Source organism: Crinia signifera, chromosome 4 (genome assembly GCF_055691185.1).
Source record: "Crinia signifera chromosome 4, ASM5569118v1, whole genome shotgun sequence".
Taxonomy (NCBI): domain Eukaryota; kingdom Metazoa; phylum Chordata; class Amphibia; order Anura; family Myobatrachidae; genus Crinia; species Crinia signifera.
The window spans coordinates 16,504,883-16,524,534 of record NC_139220.1 but is presented as its reverse complement, the minus strand read 5'-3'; the positions used below and the strand labels follow the sequence as shown (position 1 = coordinate 16,524,534).

General features: G+C 43.9%; 1 protein-coding gene across 4 annotated transcripts in view; it reads left to right on the top strand.

Annotated features, from left to right (window-relative positions):
• Window positions 1-18,839, top strand: part of PACSIN2 (protein kinase C and casein kinase substrate in neurons 2) — an 80,241-nt gene extending 61,402 nt beyond the window's left edge. For 3 of the 4 annotated variants that reach the window (XM_083181238.1, XM_083181239.1, XM_083181240.1), the window contains exons 5-11: window positions 670-825; window positions 1,247-1,422; window positions 3,488-3,608; window positions 4,840-4,964; window positions 12,333-12,440; window positions 15,260-15,450; window positions 16,607-18,839. In XM_083181238.1, the coding sequence (XP_083037364.1) occupies window positions 670-825; window positions 1,247-1,422; window positions 3,488-3,608; window positions 4,840-4,964; window positions 12,333-12,440; window positions 15,260-15,450; window positions 16,607-16,719 (990 nt within the window). In that variant the 3' untranslated portion in view covers window positions 16,720-18,839. The remainder of the gene's footprint in view (window positions 1-669; window positions 826-1,246; window positions 1,423-3,487; window positions 3,609-4,839; window positions 4,965-12,332; window positions 12,441-15,259; window positions 15,451-16,606) is intronic. The other variant, XM_083181241.1, reaches the window with a different exon arrangement.
• The last annotated feature ends 813 nt before the right edge of the window (window positions 18,840-19,652 follow it).

Below are 19,652 nucleotides of genomic sequence, written 5' to 3'. Positions count from 1 at the left end.
ATATGTGTAGCGAATGGATTTTTATGATCTGTAAAATAATTGTTTGTAGCGGAACTATTCCCATAGGTGTTACTATGATTGCACGATGGTACCAGTTTGCAAAGCATTACTAAAATGTTCTCTTCTGTCTGTATCAGCCTGCAAACGCTAGTAATAAGGAATCCGCATATTAAAAACATTTGCTTTTTATATATGTATTTATGAATGTTAACAATCTCCATTAAGTGGCAGTCGTTCTTTTACATTCAAGCTAAGAGGGAGGAGAGGGCAAACAATGGCGACTCTTCAAGCAGACTATCTCCATATTATAAGCAAGGTTTAGTTTCCGAGAAGAATTTTATTTGCATTTATCCTTTTTTAATATTTGCATTAGACACAAAGGAACTGAAGAATTTAACTGTGCGTCTGTGTCAAGGCATTTAAAAAAAGCAAAGCTTTTGTTACCCTGTTTTGTCTTCCGTACACATTACATTTATTTGTTTAGCGATTACATTAGTGTTAGTTCTGTAACAAAGGCTCGTCTGTGCTAAGCTGGATTCGCCACTTATGGCCTACAGTCCCCGTCCGGTTTTGCGTTTTAAAACAATCTCCAGTATTTCCAACCAGCTGATTTCACCAAGTGTTTTTGTTTTGTTTTTTTATTTATTTTTTGCTCTGCGTCCTGTAAAGGTGGAGGGGTGTAAGAAAATCTACCACGCCGCCTGTAAGGAGGAGAAACTCGCCATCTCCCGGGAGACCAACAGCAAGGCCGACCCTGCCCTCAACCCCGAACAGCTGAAGAAACTCCAGGACAAGGTGGAGAAGAGCAAGCAGGACTCTCAGAAGGTAAGGGGAAGTGCCAGCTGATCGTCCGTTCGTCCAGGAAATCTTCCTCTTGTGCTGCGCTCCAGTGCCCGTGTTGTGTAACGCCCGGCAGAGCAAATAGGCAGAGTAACCCTGAAGGACAACATTGGGCGATGTGAAAGAATACGGTCTCCCTGGTGGTGGGATCAGTGGAGGTGTAACATGGATATACACACTGATTGTTTCTGGAGGTGCTTGCTGATTGTGTGGTGCGTTCTAGGACCTTTCCGGGTGTAGTAGAGCAGGGATGCACGTGACCGAGGCAGTGTCATGCAATAAGGGGAGTTTATATTATGTGTGTGTAGCAATACTAACCCCTACACCAACCATGCGGTTTTGGGATAAGAAATTAAATGAAATATGTCCTTGGCTTCACCCCCTCTCCCGCTTTTCTGTCTTGCAGAGCAAAGAGAAATACGAGAAGGCTCTGAAAGACCTGGATGCGGCCACTCCGCAGTACATGGAGAACATGGAGCAGGTGTTTGAGCAGTGCCAGCAGTTTGAGGATAAGCGGCTGCGCTTCTTCCGGGATCTGCTCCTGGACGTAGAGAAACACCTTGACCTGTCCAATCTGGAGGGGTAACAGAAATGAATTACCTAGTTTGGTTTAATAACATGTCACCGCATGACCGCAGTATGAGATCCTAGTTGGGTGCAGCAAAGAAATATCCAGTAAATACTCCTTTTGGTAGATTTATAGTACTCGGTGCCATGAAGCGGTTCTACAAGTGGCCGTTGATCAAGGTGGTTCACCCCCCCCCCCCCCCCCCCCCATTCATGTGCAGGAAGTCCGTCCTATTGGAGGGCGTGACTTCCTGGTATTGTTGGGCTGGGTTCTCCTAACTGCCGCCCGTGCGTGTATGTTAGAGGTGTGGAGAGGGTTACGCACCTTCTATATTTACCAACCCGGTTACCCCGATCTGCAGAATGTGTGTGTGACTTAACTTTGTAATAATTTTATTTGAATAAATGACTTGCAATTCAGATAAGTAACTTATGGCTGCAGTGTCCGGTTGGCGGTTTGCAGCAAAACGAAAGTCTGTGACATACGTGATGTTGGCTACTAGGTACTCTTAAGCTGGCCAAACACACGCAGATGTATCTGTCTGGTTGGAACAAAAACATGGTTATGGATGAGAGAAAATGACAGTGGACCATTTGCTTGGAAATGCTGGAAAACCGACAAACTGTCACTCATCCATAACCATGTTTTTGTTCCAACCAGCCATATCTGAAGATAAATCTTACTAGTGTATGGGCACCTTTATAGACCAGACTCATTCCGCCACCTGAGTGATGACATCAGTAGACGTCTGTTCAGGACAGATAGTTACCAGGACACTGTAAGCATGTTTAATAACCGATTGATTATTCCGTGAAGCTAAACCCCATACACACTAGACAATTTTTTTAATAGATAATGCCTTATTTTAAAAAGTCTAGTGTGTATGTTCAGTGTCGTTAACGATGTGCACTCCCGTGCATTGCTAACAGCCGCTCCGTCGTCCGTGCATGCAGCTCAATGTTGACAATGTCATTGGCGACTTCATTCACTATGGAGGGGACATGGTGACATCACTAACCTATGTCATTAAACAATATCGTTCTGTGTGTATGCACTATATTGTTCTACCAGCAGCCCTGCCGATATAGTTCACTCTTGGCTTGTTTCAGAGATGTATGTTAATTCACTGTTAACGCACATTTCTGATCGTTTCAGAATTGCACGTACAGATCAATCAGACGTTTGGAGCGGTGATGGGCAGCGTTCCAGAACGTGGGGCGGTGTCTTATCCCATTTCTGGGCGTGCCAAAGCCGGCATCCTCTGACGCAGCTCTGCTGGGTCCGTCGGCGAGATATCACCAAACATACTGGGAAACCTCAGAGTTATGCCCTGTACACCGATTCTGTGTTTCGATACGATTTGGACTATATAGTCCAAAATCAAATTGAAAGTGACCCTGAATCACACAATGTTGGTTGCACTTGATCCTGATGCACGGCCCTGCAGTATCCGGATCGAAAGCTGAAATAGACTGTGTAGACAATTCTATTTCTGCTTTGATCTGGTAGATCGCAATGGAGGACTATGCTGTTCAATGCAGCATTACCTCCCGTCGTCCTTCCCAGCCAATGCCGGGTACCGGCGGCCACTGATATCAAATCGATATTGTCCGAGATTAATCTGATGTGTGTAAATCAGAACCTAACTGAAATAACGCTTAAGGTGCCCATACACTATTAATATTTATCTTCAGATCTGGCTGGTTGGAACAATCACCTGGTAATATCTGAGTGACAGTTTGGCAGTTTTCCAGCAGTTCCAAGCAAATGGTCAACTGTCATTTGCTCTCATCCATAACCATGTTTTTGTTCCAACCAGTCAGATCTGAAGATAAATCTGCATGTGTATGACCACCTTTTACTCCTGTTACGTGTGTCGGTGCAGTATAGTAACGTAATTCTGTGATTGTTCTGTCTTTTTAAAAGCCAATTAAAGCCCTTGTTTCAGTACGGGCGGATTAGCGGGTAATGAGGCCTGTGAGTGACAGCACACTCTGTTTCCACACTTTATAAACTCCTTATCCGTCCTGACTCTGGAGGGATTATAAGAGAGCTGATTGATGTTTTCCCTTTGATCAGGTACTCCGGAATATACAGAGACCTGGAGTACAGTATAAAGTCAGCCGATGTCCTGGAGGACCTGAAATGGTTCAAAAACAATCACGGCCCAGGCATGTCAATGAACTGGCCCCAGTTTGAGGTGAGCGTTTGTTTATGGGGATCGTCCGTCGTGCTGACGAATCCTAGTAGGGGGATTTCCTATTTTGCGGCTTGATGAAATGGGCATTTAAGTAGACCAAGGGCGTCTATTGTAGATCTCTATTGATGGTGCATCTAGAACATGCCCGCGTAATCCAACAAAGCCCAGGGTTCTGTAGTAAAAGTGCTGATTCTTCACACAGTCCCAACTGCTATCGTCAGGCTGATCCCTCAGCAATGCAGAGAATTCAAGGACGGAGCGGTGCCCTCTCCCCTCCCAGCCACGGTGACTGCTCTGGGTGTTCTGCAGACTACAGGAAGCAATTACGGGAGGGGGGGGGGGGGGGGGGGTTGTTTGGTGTCACTGTTGGTTTTCCTGATTTAAATCCATAAATGTTTTATACCCAGTGTTACATTGTTAGATCTTTGCTTGCTTATGTTATTTCTTCTATCCTTCTTGCCTTTCCTGACGCAAGGATGAAGTAAGTACTGTATCATCTTAAATTGCACTAGAGTCTAGACGCTGTAGAACTACAAGTCCCAGCACAACAAGCAAATCTCTTTGTTGGCAATGGGGGAGAATTAAGATATTTGCGTTTTGCTCAGTGGTTACTCTCTACTTATGTTGCATCTGGGTATGCTGGTACTTGTAGTGTCACGGAGCAACAAGGTTATCTATTCTCCCCTGATAAAGGGAGCCCAAAGGATATATAGGTACCACCATTTCTCAGTGAATACAACTTTTAAAATGAGGATACAATGTCGCACTTGCCGCACGTAATAGTGAATGCTATATACACTGGAAACGTCACCTTCCAGAATTCTACCGTTGTGTTTTTGTTGATGTGTACAGTTGGTAGAATTGGGCAACCTCGGGCCTAATGCCGGGGTTCTGTCTGTTGTCATGGCAACCGATAGATGAATGATCGTCTTGCTTCTGTTGTGCCTTGTGGTCTGCATTGTGCTGTTTTATGTTGTTGTTTTTATTTTATTATTTTTTAAGTATTTGCTCACTTACTAGTCTTTAACATGGTTGTATCTACCCCACGTGTTTGGTGCATGTTTGTTTTTTTGCGGTGTTCCACTTAATTTGCTTCTCTGTCAAGAAAATGGCCTATTTTTTCACACGTAATTTGTATTGCCATTTTTTGCGCTTTGGCGCCCTCTTGTGGATAAATGCGAGAACTACACAGTGTCCTCACAGCTCCGTTTTTTTGTTCACCCTTTCGTAGGAATGGTCTGCCGACTTAAACCGTACCTTAAGTAGAAGAGAGAAAAAGAAACCAGGAGAGGGGGTCACCTTAACTGGAATCAGCCAAGCGGGCGAGCAGTCTACCCTCCAGAATAAACACAGCAGGTAGGTTCAGTGGCGTTACTGCATGTGGCACGTGTTCTTGTTCATGCCTGAATCCCAACTCTTATTCTTCCTTACCGTCCAATCCAAAATGTATACTGTAAGATTGTTATCAACTAAGTTGATGGTTTCTTAACAATAAATTCCCCATTGGTATTGGGAACAATTATGCAAGATCAGGAGCGTAACTAGATTTCTTCTACGATCCCCATGGCAGCCTACTCTGGGATATTTCCCTTTTCCTAGCTTTAGACAGGTACGACTTTTTCATATAGGAAGGACCGCCCCCTTTAGGTATATAGGTAGCTCCACCCTTCATTCAGTGTCTTTTTTCCTGTCTCCTTAGCTAGACAGAGTAGGGCAGTTTGTTATTTTGGCAGAGCTTATACTAGATATGGGGAAAGGTTTCTTGTGAAGGTCAGCCCTATATTGGTTTTCTGACACTACTAATTGTCCGGCGCTATGATCCCTGCGGTGTCTGGGGGAAAGATACGCTGAAAACTTGTTTTACCTGTGGCAGCGGCAGATAGCAGACTCTGGAGCCTGGAACAGGGGGGGGGGCAGCTGATCGCCCGGAGCAGGCACAACAGCAGCAGAACGCCGGGAGCGTGTTGCATGCGGTCTGGAAGAGTCGGGTGCCATCTTGGTACACCACAGTCACCAGAGAAACAGGAAACGGATGTGGCGCCATATTGCTGTACCCACCCGGACAGGAAACTGTGAGGAGGAAGTGCTGCGGCGGCCATATTACTACTCTAATGATTAGCATGGGCTCACAAGTAGCGGACGCTATCTTGGTACACCTAATCCGGAAATGATGAACAGGTGAAACACTCACAGGTATTTAAACCAGGCAATGTGCAGTGTGTTTGTACACTGATACAAGTGAAAGCAAACAGCTCCCTGAAGAGGTCTTGCTGCTGCTGCTGGGAGATGAATCCTTCTTCCCCTAAACCTGACAATGTCCTGTCGAGGTAAGCTCTGCTTCTTGTTTATTTGGGCAATAGTTTTATTGTTTTTAGATAAGTTAGTAATTAGTTTTTTCTGGGCAGTGTGTCTGTTTCACCTACTAGAAAAAAGACTGAAAAGAAGAAGCATGGAAGTACAAAGTGTACGCTGTGTAGCAAGATTCTGCTACCTACAAGCAAAGGAGGAAAGTGTGAGGAATGTAGTAAACCAGCAAATGAAGCTAATATGCCACAGCCTGATATGGTTAAACAACTCATAGAGTGGATGAAGAAATCGTTTGTCACTAAGGAAGAATTAGCTAAACTGCAGCCAGCTAAAAGAACCAGGTCACAGACCAGCTTAGAGTAAGAGGAATGGCAAGAGGATTTCCATAGTGCTGGGGAAGAGCCCGGAGAGATCAAAGAGGAAATTAGCTCATTTGATATTGATACAGTTGAGAGTATGTTAAAAAATATCCACAAGTCTATTGATTATAAAGACACAGTTGTTCCACCTGAAGGTCAAGATATTCTATTCGAGGATAGAGAAAAGAAAGGTAGATCCTTCACAGTCCACAGGATAATGGAGTTAATATCAAAGGAGTGGAATACTCTAGATAGGAGATTGGGTAACTTGCCAAGACTAGACAAAATGTACCCATTCAAAGATGATCAGCTGTCCGTGTGGTGTACAGTCCCAAAAGTGGATGCAGCAATTGCTGAAATCACTTCGAGAACAACGATCCCTCTGGAGGACGGCGCATCGTTTAAGGACGCCATGGATAGAAGAGTGGAAAATTCTATGAAGAAATTACACTTGTCATCCTCAGTTTCACTAAAGGCGGGCCTGGCAGTAGCATCCTCGTCTAGGGGCGGTAAGACTGTGGGGATCTCAAATGCAAAAGGATATGGAGGATAAGATATCCAGACAATACCTCCAGCGTAATTTAGAAATTATGCTAAAGGCAATAAATTATATCTGTGAGGCGTCACTTGATATTGTGTCGTTTTCAGCTAAAGCAATAGCAACTGGGGTAGTAGCCCGAAGGTCTCTATGGCTTAAGAACTGGAGTGCGGCTACACACTCAAAAAGTAGGTTAGCTTCACTGCCGTTTGAGGGGGCATTCCTGTTCGGAACCAAACATGATGAGATGATAAAAAGAATTACAGGAGGGAAATCTGTGCGTTTACCACAGGATATAAAGAACAAGTTTCCTCTGCCCACCTCATCCAGACAATACCTAAGAGAAGCCAGAAGCTACAGGCCGGGGCGGCAGTATAATGGCAGGATCCAGACAGTCCTTTCGCCAGTATTCCAGAGGTTTCCCTAGACAATGACTATGCCAAGGAAATTCCGGTCGGAGCAAGACTCCTAGCCTTCTCAGAAGTGTGGCAGAACTCAGTGACGGACAACTGGGTGTTGTCAATAATAAGAGAAGGTTACAGACTAGAATTCTCTCAAAGTCCAAGCAGAGACAGATTTCTGAAGTCAAGACCTCCACAAGGCAGAGCAGAAAAGGACGCTTTGAAGACAATCGTGTCACAACTGCTGGCTCTAGAGGCAATACAATTGGTACCTGAGGAACAGAAAGAAGAGGGGTTTTATTCAAACTTCTTTCTGGTTCGCAAGAGTACGGGAGGTTTCAGATCAATTCTGGACCTCAGAAAACTAAATTCATTTATGGAAAAAAGAAGTTTCAGAATGGAGACTCTGCCGTCCATATTGGCAGGGCTAAGAAGAAACGACTTCCTATCAGCCCTGGACTTGAAAGATGCATACCACCACATCCCTGTACACAAGAAGGACAGAAGAGATTCTTCTTGTTCAACGCTCATTACCAGTTCACATGTCTGCCGTTTGGCCTAACCTCATCGCCCAGGGTGTTCACGAAAGTGTTGATAACTCTGATAACACATCTAAGAGAATCAGGAATACTGTTATGGCCGTACCTGGACGATATCCTGGTAGTAGGAAGGTCGCCTAAAGATTTAGAAGGCCACTTTAAAAGAGGTAATGAGATACCTGAAGCTTCATAGATGGGTAATCAACATGAAAAAAAGTCAGTTGGAACCCGTTCAAGATATCCAATTCTTGGGCGTAAGAATCAATTCAGTCCTATTCAGATTATCCCAGGAGAGATGCCTGAAAATTCAGAGCCTGGCCGCAAGGTATGCAAGGGGCAACTTCTTATCCGTAGAAGAGGGCCAACAACTGTTGGGTATATGATGGTGTCAACAATAAAGATAATACCTTGGGCCCAATGGAAAATGAGGACACTCCAATGGAGACTTCTACCATTTCTAAAGGCAAGAAGAAGCAAGCATTCAAAGATAAGAGTAGATCAAGATCTAAGAAAATCCCTGATTTGGTGGTCTAGGAAACAGGTTTACAGACCTAAAGTTACAAAAATGTGTCTGTCTAACAACAGATGCAAGCGAAAATGGATGGGGAGCACAGTGTCAGAACTACACAGCTCAGGGGAAGTGGTCACCAGAAGAGAGTCGGATGACGTCCAATCTGAGAGAACTGTTGGCAGTGTGGCGTGCTATCCAGTGGTTCGGGAATGTTCTAGTGAGGATGTAAGAGTCTTCTCAGACAACGTGACAACTGTGGCCCATCTAAACCATCAGGGAGGCACAAAGAGCAAAGACCTTATGAAGATCTCAGGAAAAATCCTCAGTTGGGCAGAAGTAAATATAACATCTGTCGGCAATATATCTGCCAGGAAAAGACAATGTTGTGGCAGACTTCATAAGCAGGAGAGAGATAAACCCAGGATAATGGGAGTTGAACCCAGATGTCTTCCAAATGATAACGGAGAAACCTGGGAAAACCGGAAATAGATCTAATGGCGACACAGACCAACTGCAAATTGAACAAGTTTTATTCAAGGTTCTATCTACCACAAGCAGCAGCAACAGATGCGCTCTCAGTGAGATGGAGGTTTCGTCTGGGCTACATATTTCCGCCAATACAACTAATAAGCTGAGTACTAAAGAAAATAGTGGAAGATCAAGTTTCGGTCATTGCAGTATTACCCCACTGGCCGAGGAGGCCATGGTTCCCGATGATGTTGAAATTAGCAATACAAGAACCATTGACACTCCCAGTACAGTCAGATCTGCTGAGACAAGGACCAGTTTTCCATCCCAACCCAGGGGTATTCTGTCTAAAGGCATAGAGATTGAAAGGAATGGGTTAAGAAAGCAAGGAGTATCCGAACAAGTTATTGATATACTCTTAAAAGCAAGGAAAGAAGTTTCTTCTTCAGCATATTATAGGGTATGGAAGAGGTTCTTAGTCTGGAAAGAAATACCGTCAACATTATCAGAGATACCCACTTCTCAAGTTTTTACAGTTCTTGTGCGAGGGGTTTCATTTGGGACTTGCGGTCTCCACGCTGAAATGTCAAATCGCAGCTCTAAGTGTACTACTACAACGTAGATTAGCGGAAGAGGAGCTAATCATCAGATTCTGTAAAGCCATTAAGAAGATAAGGCCACCCAGGAAGTCAATGGTTGCACCTTGGGATCTTAATGTTGTCTTAAAAGCGTTAGTTAATAACACCGTTTGAGCCGCTGGAGGAAGCTGAACTGAAAATGATTACGTGGAAAACTGTTTTCTTAATAGCTATCACGTCGGCAAGAAGAATAAGTGAGATACAGGCCCTCTGGTCGGAAGAGCCTTACTTAATATTCTTTCCAGATAAAGTCTCGCTAAGGACTCATCCCGACTTTCTGCCAAAAATCGTTTCTAGATTTCATCTGAATCCAGAAATCATTCTGCGCACTTTTGTTCCTGAGTCCACAGAAGAAGATGGAGAAAACTGGCAGTTGCTGGATCCAGTTAGAGCAATTATTTTGTACTTACAGAAAGTCAAAGATATCAGAAAATCTAAACAACTGTTTGTTATACCAGAAGGAATTAGAAAGGGTCTAGTTCCTACTAAACAGACTATGGCAAGATGGGTAAGAAGTCTCATTACCCTGGCTTACGAAGAACAAGGAAGGACCGTTCCACCAATTATTAAAGCGCACTCGACTAGGGCAGTGGCTACCTCATGGGCAAAGAAGGCTCAAGCTTCCACGTCGGAGATATGCAAGGCGGCTACGTGGTCGTCTGCCCATACGTTTACCAGATATTACGCTTTGGACGTATGTCCACAACAGTTTGGTGACAAAGTGTTAGAGTGCTCTAAAATACATGATATTATGCATTGAAAAAATTTCCCGCCCTTTATTATTGCTTTGGTATGTCCTAGAGTAGGCTGCCATGGGGATCGTAGAAGAAAAATTCGAATTATACTCACCGATAATTCCTTTTCTTCATAGAGCTTCCATGGCAGCCGTAGTTTCCCACCCAAGTTATGGATAATATGATACTACTTGGAAAAAGGAGACATTCAAAAGACACTGAATGAAGGGTGGAGCTACCTATATACCTAAAGGGGGCGGTCCTTCCTATATGAAAAAGTCGTACCTGTCTAAAGCTAGGAAAAGGGAAATATCCCAGAGTAGGCTGCCATGTGATCTCTATGAAGAAAAGGAATTATCGGTGAGTATAATTCGAATTTATTTGTACGCCCTATAGCAAAAGTTTGCAAGGGCCAATATGTAATAACCAATGTGAGAAATGTATATAACATATGTAATTTACACAGATAACATTGCCCCTCTCTGCTCTATGCGCCAAAGCAGCTGTACCCCCTGCACCTATGGTAGATACACCCCTGTATATAACACGTGTAACTGTGACAAGGAAGGTGGCCCCTCTCAGCTCTGGGCCCCATAGCAGCTACACTCCCTGCACCTATGGTAGCTACACCCCTGTATATATAACACATGTAACTGTGACAGGGAATGTGGCCCCTCTCCGCTCTGGGCCCCATAGCAGCTGTACTCCCTGCACCTATGGTAACTACACCCTGTATATAACACATGTAACTGACAGGGAAGGTGGCCCCTCTCAGCTCTGGCCCCATAGCAGCTGCACTCCCTGCACCTATGGTAGTTACACCCTGTATATAACACATGTAACTGTGACAGGGAAGGTGGCCCCTCTCCGCTCTGGGCCCCATAGCAGCTGTACTCCCTGCACCTATGGTAACTACACCCTGTATATAACACATGTAACTGTGACAGGGAAGGTGGCTCCTCTCAGCTCTGGGCCCCATAGCAGCTACACTCCCTGCACCTATGGTAGCTACACCCCTGTATATATAACACATGTAACTGTGACAGGGAAGGTGGCCCCTCTCCGCTCTGGGCTACATAGCAGCTGTACTCCCTGCACCTATGGTAACTACACCCTGTATATAACACATGTAACTGCGACAGGGAAGGTGGCCCCTCTCAGTTCTGGGCCCCATAGCAGCTGCACTCCCTGCACCTATGGTAGCTACACCCTGTATATAACACATGTAACTGTGATGGGGGAAGGTGGCCCCTCTCAGCTCTGGGCCCCATAGCAGCTGCACTCCCTGCACCTATGGTAGCTACACCCTGTATATAACACATGTAACTGTGACAGGGAAGGTGGCCCCTCTCAGCTCTGGGCCCCATAGCAGCTGCACTCCCTGCACCTATGGTAGCTACACCCCTGTATATAACACATGTAACTATGACAGGGAAGGTGGCCCCTCTCAGCTCTGGGCCCATAGCCACTGCACTCCCTGCACCTATAGTAGTTATGCCCTTGTATAATCCACTAATGTTGTCCTACACTTTATGCAAAACCATACAATTTTAGCTTTTAGTGTTGCTGCAGTTAGCGAATACAATTGATACATTTTGGTATAGATCATTGATGAGCCAATTACTGCAACACCCGTTAGACGTGTGATTCAATTCTTACATGGGAATTTAACGCCTGAGCCATGTCCTGGTTTTCTTCAATTCATTCATTATTCAACTGCCACTCATTTGTTTGCGGTTGTGTGGGATTAAATGGGTTGAACAGATATCCCTGTGATATGTGCACCGCAGCAAAGGCCCTACTTAAGCCTGTGCGCTAAATTCCCATGTGACAATTGAATAACCCCTTCAAATAACATTACATTTATGATATATAACATTTATGAGGGAATTCAATTCTTTTCTGTGCAGGAGGCACAGCTGGGTGCTGATGCTAATGGTCGTCCATTGGATCAATTGAAATTTTGATCTGTTTAGACACCAGTTACTGATAGCATTCACATTAAAATTGCTCTAATAGACGCCCATTAGCGCAGGAAATAACTGAAACCATAGAAATACATGCAAAAATAACATGACCTTTATATTAAGTTTGCATTCTGCTGTCTCAACTCCTATGTGTACTTGGTTGTGTGTGTGTGTGTGTATATAAGATTTACATATTTATTCATAAGTGTATATATCTCCATGATTTGCTAGTTGATGTTCCTGCTCTCTTCTTCCCAAATAGCCACCTTAGCGTCCAGTCAGTACAGTCCACGCAGTCGAGTAACAATCCGTTTGAAGACGAGGAGGAGACGCACAATATTATTGAGAAGGAAGACAGTAAAAATAAAAAGTTGGTGATGCCACGTTCCCCGGTTTTTATCTCTTCTAGCTTCCTCTGTGCACTCTGGTTATGGCAGTTGGGGCTGTGAGAGCGGAGCCGTGGAACACCACGCATGGCCACGTTTACATCCACGCCGCCTCTCTCTAACAAACGTTCTCTCTCCTCCTCTAGCATTGGACACTAACACCACTTGTCTGTGAGCTTCGCTATTTCACTCTGGCATGTGGGAGACTGGGGGCTTCTCAAACTTCCTGGTTTGTGGTCTTCTAGGTTCTCCGCCTAAATGTGCCTTGCACAGGGCAATGTGCTATGATCTGTACCAGTGGTTCTCAACCTCGGTCCCCCAACAGTTCATGGTTTCCTGGTCTTCTCACAGAATTGCTAGTGAAGTCGTTGGCTCCACCTGTGGATCTTTTAAAATGTGTCAGTGAATGATGAGTACAGGGTGACCGGGAAAACTTGGAACTGTTGGGGGATACTTTAGGACCAAGGTTGAGAACCCTTGTTGAATAACATCACACTGTGCACTCTTACGTTCACTACGGTAGTTATAACTGACACCTAATATTCTGCTTGTATGGCATTTTTATAATAATTTATTAATGTGCATATATTAATTTGGAGGCTGGATTTGCTGTACATTGGCCTATATACCAGTTTGACCTCCTGACCTAGACAACGGCTGCATAGTTCTATTCAGACTAATAGATTCACCAGATGTGAATTGAATGTGCCGGCGCTTGTAAGAGGCCCTGTGCCGGCACTTGTCTGCATATAGCGGAGCAGGTGACCTGCATGCTGGATCGTTTTGTGAGTGCAGTACTTTATTCACTCCGATAAATTGGTTTGGTAGTGTATTGAAAGGCTGCGTTATCGCCAGGATTGGTTCCTCCCCAAGATGGCTGCTAGGAGATCTAAAAGCTCATAGAGTCCTAAGATCGGAAACGTTCAAGGAGGAAAGGGATCTAGGAGTCTCTATATCATGTGACCTAGAGGCAGAAAGCAATGCGGATACTGGGGGTGAAATTCAATAGGATGAGAGATTTGGAAAGAAATTTCCTGTTTTTTTTTTTTTTTTTTTTTTTTAAACTGGTTTGCAGTGTAAATGATTGCCTCTTAAAAAAAAAAAAAAAAACTGGTGGTTTGTTACCAAATCTCTCATCCTATTAAATAGCCCCCTTGGTTGCATAGGGAGAGGGATAAGCAGCAGAAAGGTCAAGGTCAAACTTATCTATATTACTGTGTCCATTTCTGGAGGCCATATCTTTTGAAGCATATAAATCAGGGGTGTCCAAACGGAGATCTACCAACAATCCCCATTTCCCAGACCATCTAGCTGGTGCACAGGTGCAGTCATTACTAACGTTCACATTTCCCAGACCACCTCCTAGCTAGTGCACAGGTGCGTTCTACTAACTCACATTTCCCAGACCACCTAGCTGGTTCACAGGTGCAGTCATTACTAACTGTCCCATTTCCCAGACCACCTCCTAGCTGGTGCACAGGTGCAGTCATTACTTCCTGTCACATTTCCCAGACCACCTAGCTGGTGCGCAGGTGTGGTCATTACTAACTGTCGCATTTCCCAGACCACCTTCCAGCTGGTGCACAAGTGCAGTCATTACTATCTGTCACATTTCCCAGATCAACTCCTAGCTGGTGCACAGGTGCAGTCATTACTAACTGTCACATTCCCCAGGCCCTCTAGCTCAGGCATGTCCAACCTGCGGCCCTCCAGATGTTGTGAAACTACACATCCCAGCATGCCTTGCAATAGTTTTAGCATTCCCTAATAGCAATACTATGGCAAGGCATGCTAGGATGTGTAATTTCACAACATCTGGAGGGCCGCAGGTTGGACATGCCTGCTCTAGCTGGTGCACAGGTGCAGTCGTTACTATCTGTCACATTCCCCAGACCACCTCCTAGCTGGTGCGCAGGTGTGGTCATTACTAACTGTCACATTCCCCAGACCACCTAGCTGGTGCACAGGTGCAGTCATTACGAACGGATATATTCTACAGATCTACATGGTAAACGTGAAATGTTGGTAGATCTCGAGGACCAGTTTGGCCAGCCCTAATATAAATATATTAGAAATGGGACCAAGAAGGGCAACTAAAATGGTACATGTCCTACACCACATAACTTACCTGGAAAGACTTAATGGTCTGACTGTATAGTATGGAGCAAAGAAGGGAAAGAGGACATGATGGAGACTTTCACTTACATCAGGGCTATTACCAAGGTCCACATGAAGAGACGTGTGAGAACTCGAGGACATGCACTGACACTGGGAGAGGGGGGTTTTGATGTTGAATACTATTTGCTATTGCTTGTGAGAGCCAGATTGTTTCCCACCATCATTGATCCAGTGCGGGGACAATGAGATTAGCTCCGCCTCCTGACAATCCCGCAAAGCTGCCTTTTTTATTTTTAGGACTTTATTTATGACGGTCCACTTCTGACGATACCGGATTCACTTACCACATAATGCTTTGAGCCGAAATATTGATATTTGATTAACTTTTTTCATTAACCTTTTATAATAATCCTAATATTTTCTTTTTACTTCTAAGTTACAGATTCTCTTCACTTTTAGTGTTGGTTTCATGCTGAACGTATGAGATGTATTGCTGGGATTTGTGGTGCCCGTGTCCGCATGACCATATCCCATTAACACGCTTGTTTCTAGTGTTTGTGCAGCCTTATCTGGGAGCCCTATTGCAGATCTGAGCTTAGAACCGTTATACGGTGTCCGTGGGGGGGTGGGCGCCTGCATTATACCCCTGAGGACGTGCTCACTGGACTTCCCCCTTATCTTGCAGTGTCAGCAGCTATGAGAAGAGTTATCCCACCGAGTGGTCGGACGATGAGTCTAACAATCCCTTCACCAGTAACGACACCAACGGAGATAGCAACCCGTTCGACGAAGAAGCTACAGGCGGGAAGGAAGTTCGTGTTCGAGCGCTGTACGATTACGAGGGGCAGGAGACGGACGAACTTAGCTTTAAAGCTGGTAAGTGGATGATGGGCAGTTGGAGAAATGGTGGTTTATATAAATCAAGCAGTGTCTTGGAAGGCAGATCATGGATGGAGCAAGACTTCTGTTAATCCGGACTGCCCTCTTGTCCTGGCCTTTCCTTTTTTCTAGTCTAAACTCTTCTTCCTTTTTTAAATTTTTTTTTTTTTTTGTGGTCACATGATTAAAATGTATATACAAATGGACTGTGCGGCCACCACCCCCCAGATCCGCCACTAGTACAGATCAATATGCTACAAGATACCTTACACATACAGATATGGGCTGAGTCAACACTAGTACAAACCATTTGCTCGTGTCAGGCCATGGCACGTGACAATGCTACAATGTCCTCCTCCCTCTGAAAGTGGCAAAGATCAGAATTCCGTGGGTCCGTTTGCTGGAGTCTCCTTTCACGTTGTCAGGACGTGGATTTAGGAACCGGCTTTAGTTCTGTAGGTTGAATGGCACCCTTTTGTAGTGCAGACATATAGAGATTGAGTGGAAGCTGTGAATTCTCCGTGGCGACCCACGCTGCCCTCCCGTATTCTCTTTGGGTTCTGTGGTTCGGGTAAAATACGAAGAGACTCGCAGTGAGGGGAGGAGATACAAAACATAGGACCGGTTATTGTTGGTCAAAGTTTTTACATTGACCCTGTCTCTGCAATACATGGGAAGAACGGTATTAATCCTATGAGTTATCAAATACATGACTATCAAAATGAGGCAACACTTGCCACTGTGCAACCATGCTGGTTTTCCCCATTTTTTTCCCCCATATAGAGAGCCATTCTTATGGCAAATATAAATTGTGCCCTTTCCCAAAAATCTATGTGTAGATGTACACTATGTAATGAATGATTTTAATCTCCTCTTTCCCTTCTCCCATCTCTGGCTTCTTTGTCCCCCTTTCCAGCTTAATGGATATTTTTAGCAACCCGCCATATTTAATACTATAATATTGGTTACATGAATTATGGACCAAACCATGTTTAAACAAAGTATCTTGGATCTGTATTCTTATCAAGAAGTTAATTTAATAAAAAAAAAGTTTTCCATGTAGGTATGTTTTTCGTAGAATATCCTTTTCAAAATCTCTCCAATAACCGGTGACTTGTTTTATATGTGACTCCATTTTTTTTTTTTCGCGCAGGAGAGGAATTTACGAAAACAGAAGATGAAGATGAGCAAGGCTGGTGTAAAGGGCGCCTGGACGGCGGTCTAGTGGGCTTGTACCCCGCTAACTATGTAGAGTCGGTGCAGTGACACTCCCAACGGCTTCCTTTCTCCGCCTCCTGCGCACACCTAGTTCCCGTAAAAACCTGTAATCTGTTCACTGGGATGAGTTGAATGCGACGTAACGTGTATATATTGCAATGTAAGGAGGATACGGTTAACGCTAGGAACGAGTTGCAAAATACATTAGGTAGAACTGACATTCCTGGTGTTTTTTTGCTTTTAAATTTTTTTTTAATTTTTTTTTTTACCCGCTCCCCTTTCTTCAAAGTTGCGGCACCGTCACAGTACAAGTAGCTGGTCTCGACCCATTTGAAAATCCAGCGCGTTAAGGAAGGAACAACCGTTCTGGTCTCCTCGCTGTATTCCTTATTTGTATTGGTCGCTATTGTGAGCCGTGCCTTGCATTGACTCTACGTATTCAAGTATCCATATGATTTGTTGGAAGTGACCTTTCTATGTAATGTGGAATATATATATATATATATATATATATATATATTATTTTTTTTTTTTTTTTTTTTTAAAGCTGGGTAGAGAGCTTTTTTTTTTTTTTGTGGGGGGGGGTTTAAGATGCTCTTTTTATTTTCTAAATTATGATTTTTACCCTGTGTTATAACCATGTGATTCCTTTGTTGTATAGCCACCCCAATACCCAGCACTAGGGAACCATTTTATTGCTATTGTTGCATCGGACAAGAGTCTGTTATAAAATTTTGTGGCACCGCTTCCAAATCCTGGTGCTGGGTTCATGTCCACCAATTAACATGTTTTAGTTTTGCCCACCGCTATCCTGCACCTGTCACCTCCCTAAACACCCTTTCTTTATTATTGGTCGAGGACCGAATTTCACGCTCTACCAAAACCTATATCTGAAGCAGCGGTTAGTAACCTCTGGTCTTTTAACACCAGCGGTCCCTTCCCTCATAGGAAAACCTTCCCTGGTGTTGTACAGAGTCCTAGATGTTGTCTATTATTCTATTTACCCATCACATTCCGCCATCGTGTTGAGTGTGACGCTAAACGGTGGTTTCCCCCTCTTTTCACTGTTGGTCGGCATACAAGTATTACGAATGAACCCATTCTTAGGTCCAACAAAGCCATGATAATATTTATTTAGAGCTTTTAACGGTGGGAAAAGGGCTTTCGGGTTATTGTACTATATATACCTAGACTTGATTCGAAGAAGAGCTGGTTTTTGTGGTCATCGGTTAAATAAAGACTTACATATGTGCTAAGACTTTCTTCACGTCGTCATCTACTGTAAAAGTACCCAAACGCTGTGTTAGTTATGTGCGTTTGTGTCTCTATGGAAAATTATATTTATGCCTATATATAGATAAAAATATATATATATAAAAACCATTTGAAATATTCAGAAGAGAATCCTTTTAACGCATGTCGACTCGTGGATTTCATGACAGACTATGCCTGGAGACTGTTATCAATTCTAAACCTTCAATCCTTCCTGGGTTTTGCTGTATCATAGTCTTAAGTATTCTGTGATTCTGAGACATATTTTTAGTAATAAATGAGAAGATAAAAAAGTGTTGTGATGATAATGTAATTTCAGAATTTGGTGAGTTGTTGTTAAATAAGCTTTTCCGTTCTGTGTGGATTCCCTCCCCTTCCCCCCCCCCCCCCCCCGTAGCGAAACACTGTACCGTCTTCCACATCTAGGGTCGGGAAGGTGGCATCCTTCGCTTGGTCTCTTAAACCAAACACGCCGTCTTCCTAACGAGAAAGAAGACCACCACTTTTACCTCACAATGTGGGTGCCACGGTCCCTGGCACTGCATTATGGATCAGGAACTCCAGTGGATCCCTAGTGCGTGATCTACGTCACTTGTAGGGAGATCTTCTTTCCATCCTTGAACCCTCTCTTCTTGGAGCGACGCGCAAATCCGTAGGGAGCGATGCAACCCCACACACACGGCCTAAGAGACCTCCTGATTTATGATGATGTGTTGTCGATAGTAGAACATTTCTAATGCATTATATGGAAATATGTTGTTGAGGAAAGTCTTTACTGCATAACTATAGCACAAAACTACATAAAGCTGAATTGTGGTATAGGGTAAGTTGTGCCACGCAACCAACTTTGGCTGTAATCCTATTAAAAAGAATACAAATATATTTTATTCAAATTATCCAAGCGTTCGTGTGTGGTCATTTGGATTGTTTGGATTTTGGGTGTATTTGTATGTATGTACTTCTATACCACGGGTGTATGGGTCAAAGGGTCGATAAGTGTCTAGGTCGACCCAAAAGGTCAACATGCTCAATGGTGTCCTACTCAAAACGTCGACCTAAGCAAACGGTCAACTAAAAAGGTAGACATGAGGCTTTTACATCTTTTCCGTCAGTCGCCATGTTTAGGGCAGGATACCTCATTCTGCTGGCGCTGTGTTTCCGGTTCACGCGGATGTTTATGTATGAAAACTTTCAAATAAAACAAAAACATTCAAACAAATTCATTTCATCCTTTTCATGTGCCAACCATTGTACCATGTTGACCTATCATCCGGATCAAATATTCTACAGGGTTCCTTATAATACAATCATTTAATGCTCCTTTTTTCCCTGCTTATAGTAAAGGCAGCCATTTTGTTTTTCTGTATAACACAGGGAGATTGATCAGCGGACACAGACTGCACCGTGTTTCCTCTAGCACTCTAAAATGACCTCTTTGTATATCTGTAGATATAATAGACCTCTCCATATATGCAAAAGATGACTGAAGGTCTAGCCTGAGTGTTACCAATAGTAATACTATTATCTGTCCCGGGTTCCCTACGCTGTGGTTCTGTTCCCAGATCTACTCCTGTCCACCGTAGACAGAACAGTCACCAGTGGAAAGTCCTAGGACCGGAGATCTGTCCCTCGTTGGTCGGCAGCTGGCTTGTGGCGCGTTTGCTTCATGCTCTCTTCAGTGTTGGTTTTGAGGTATGAAGAGGACATCG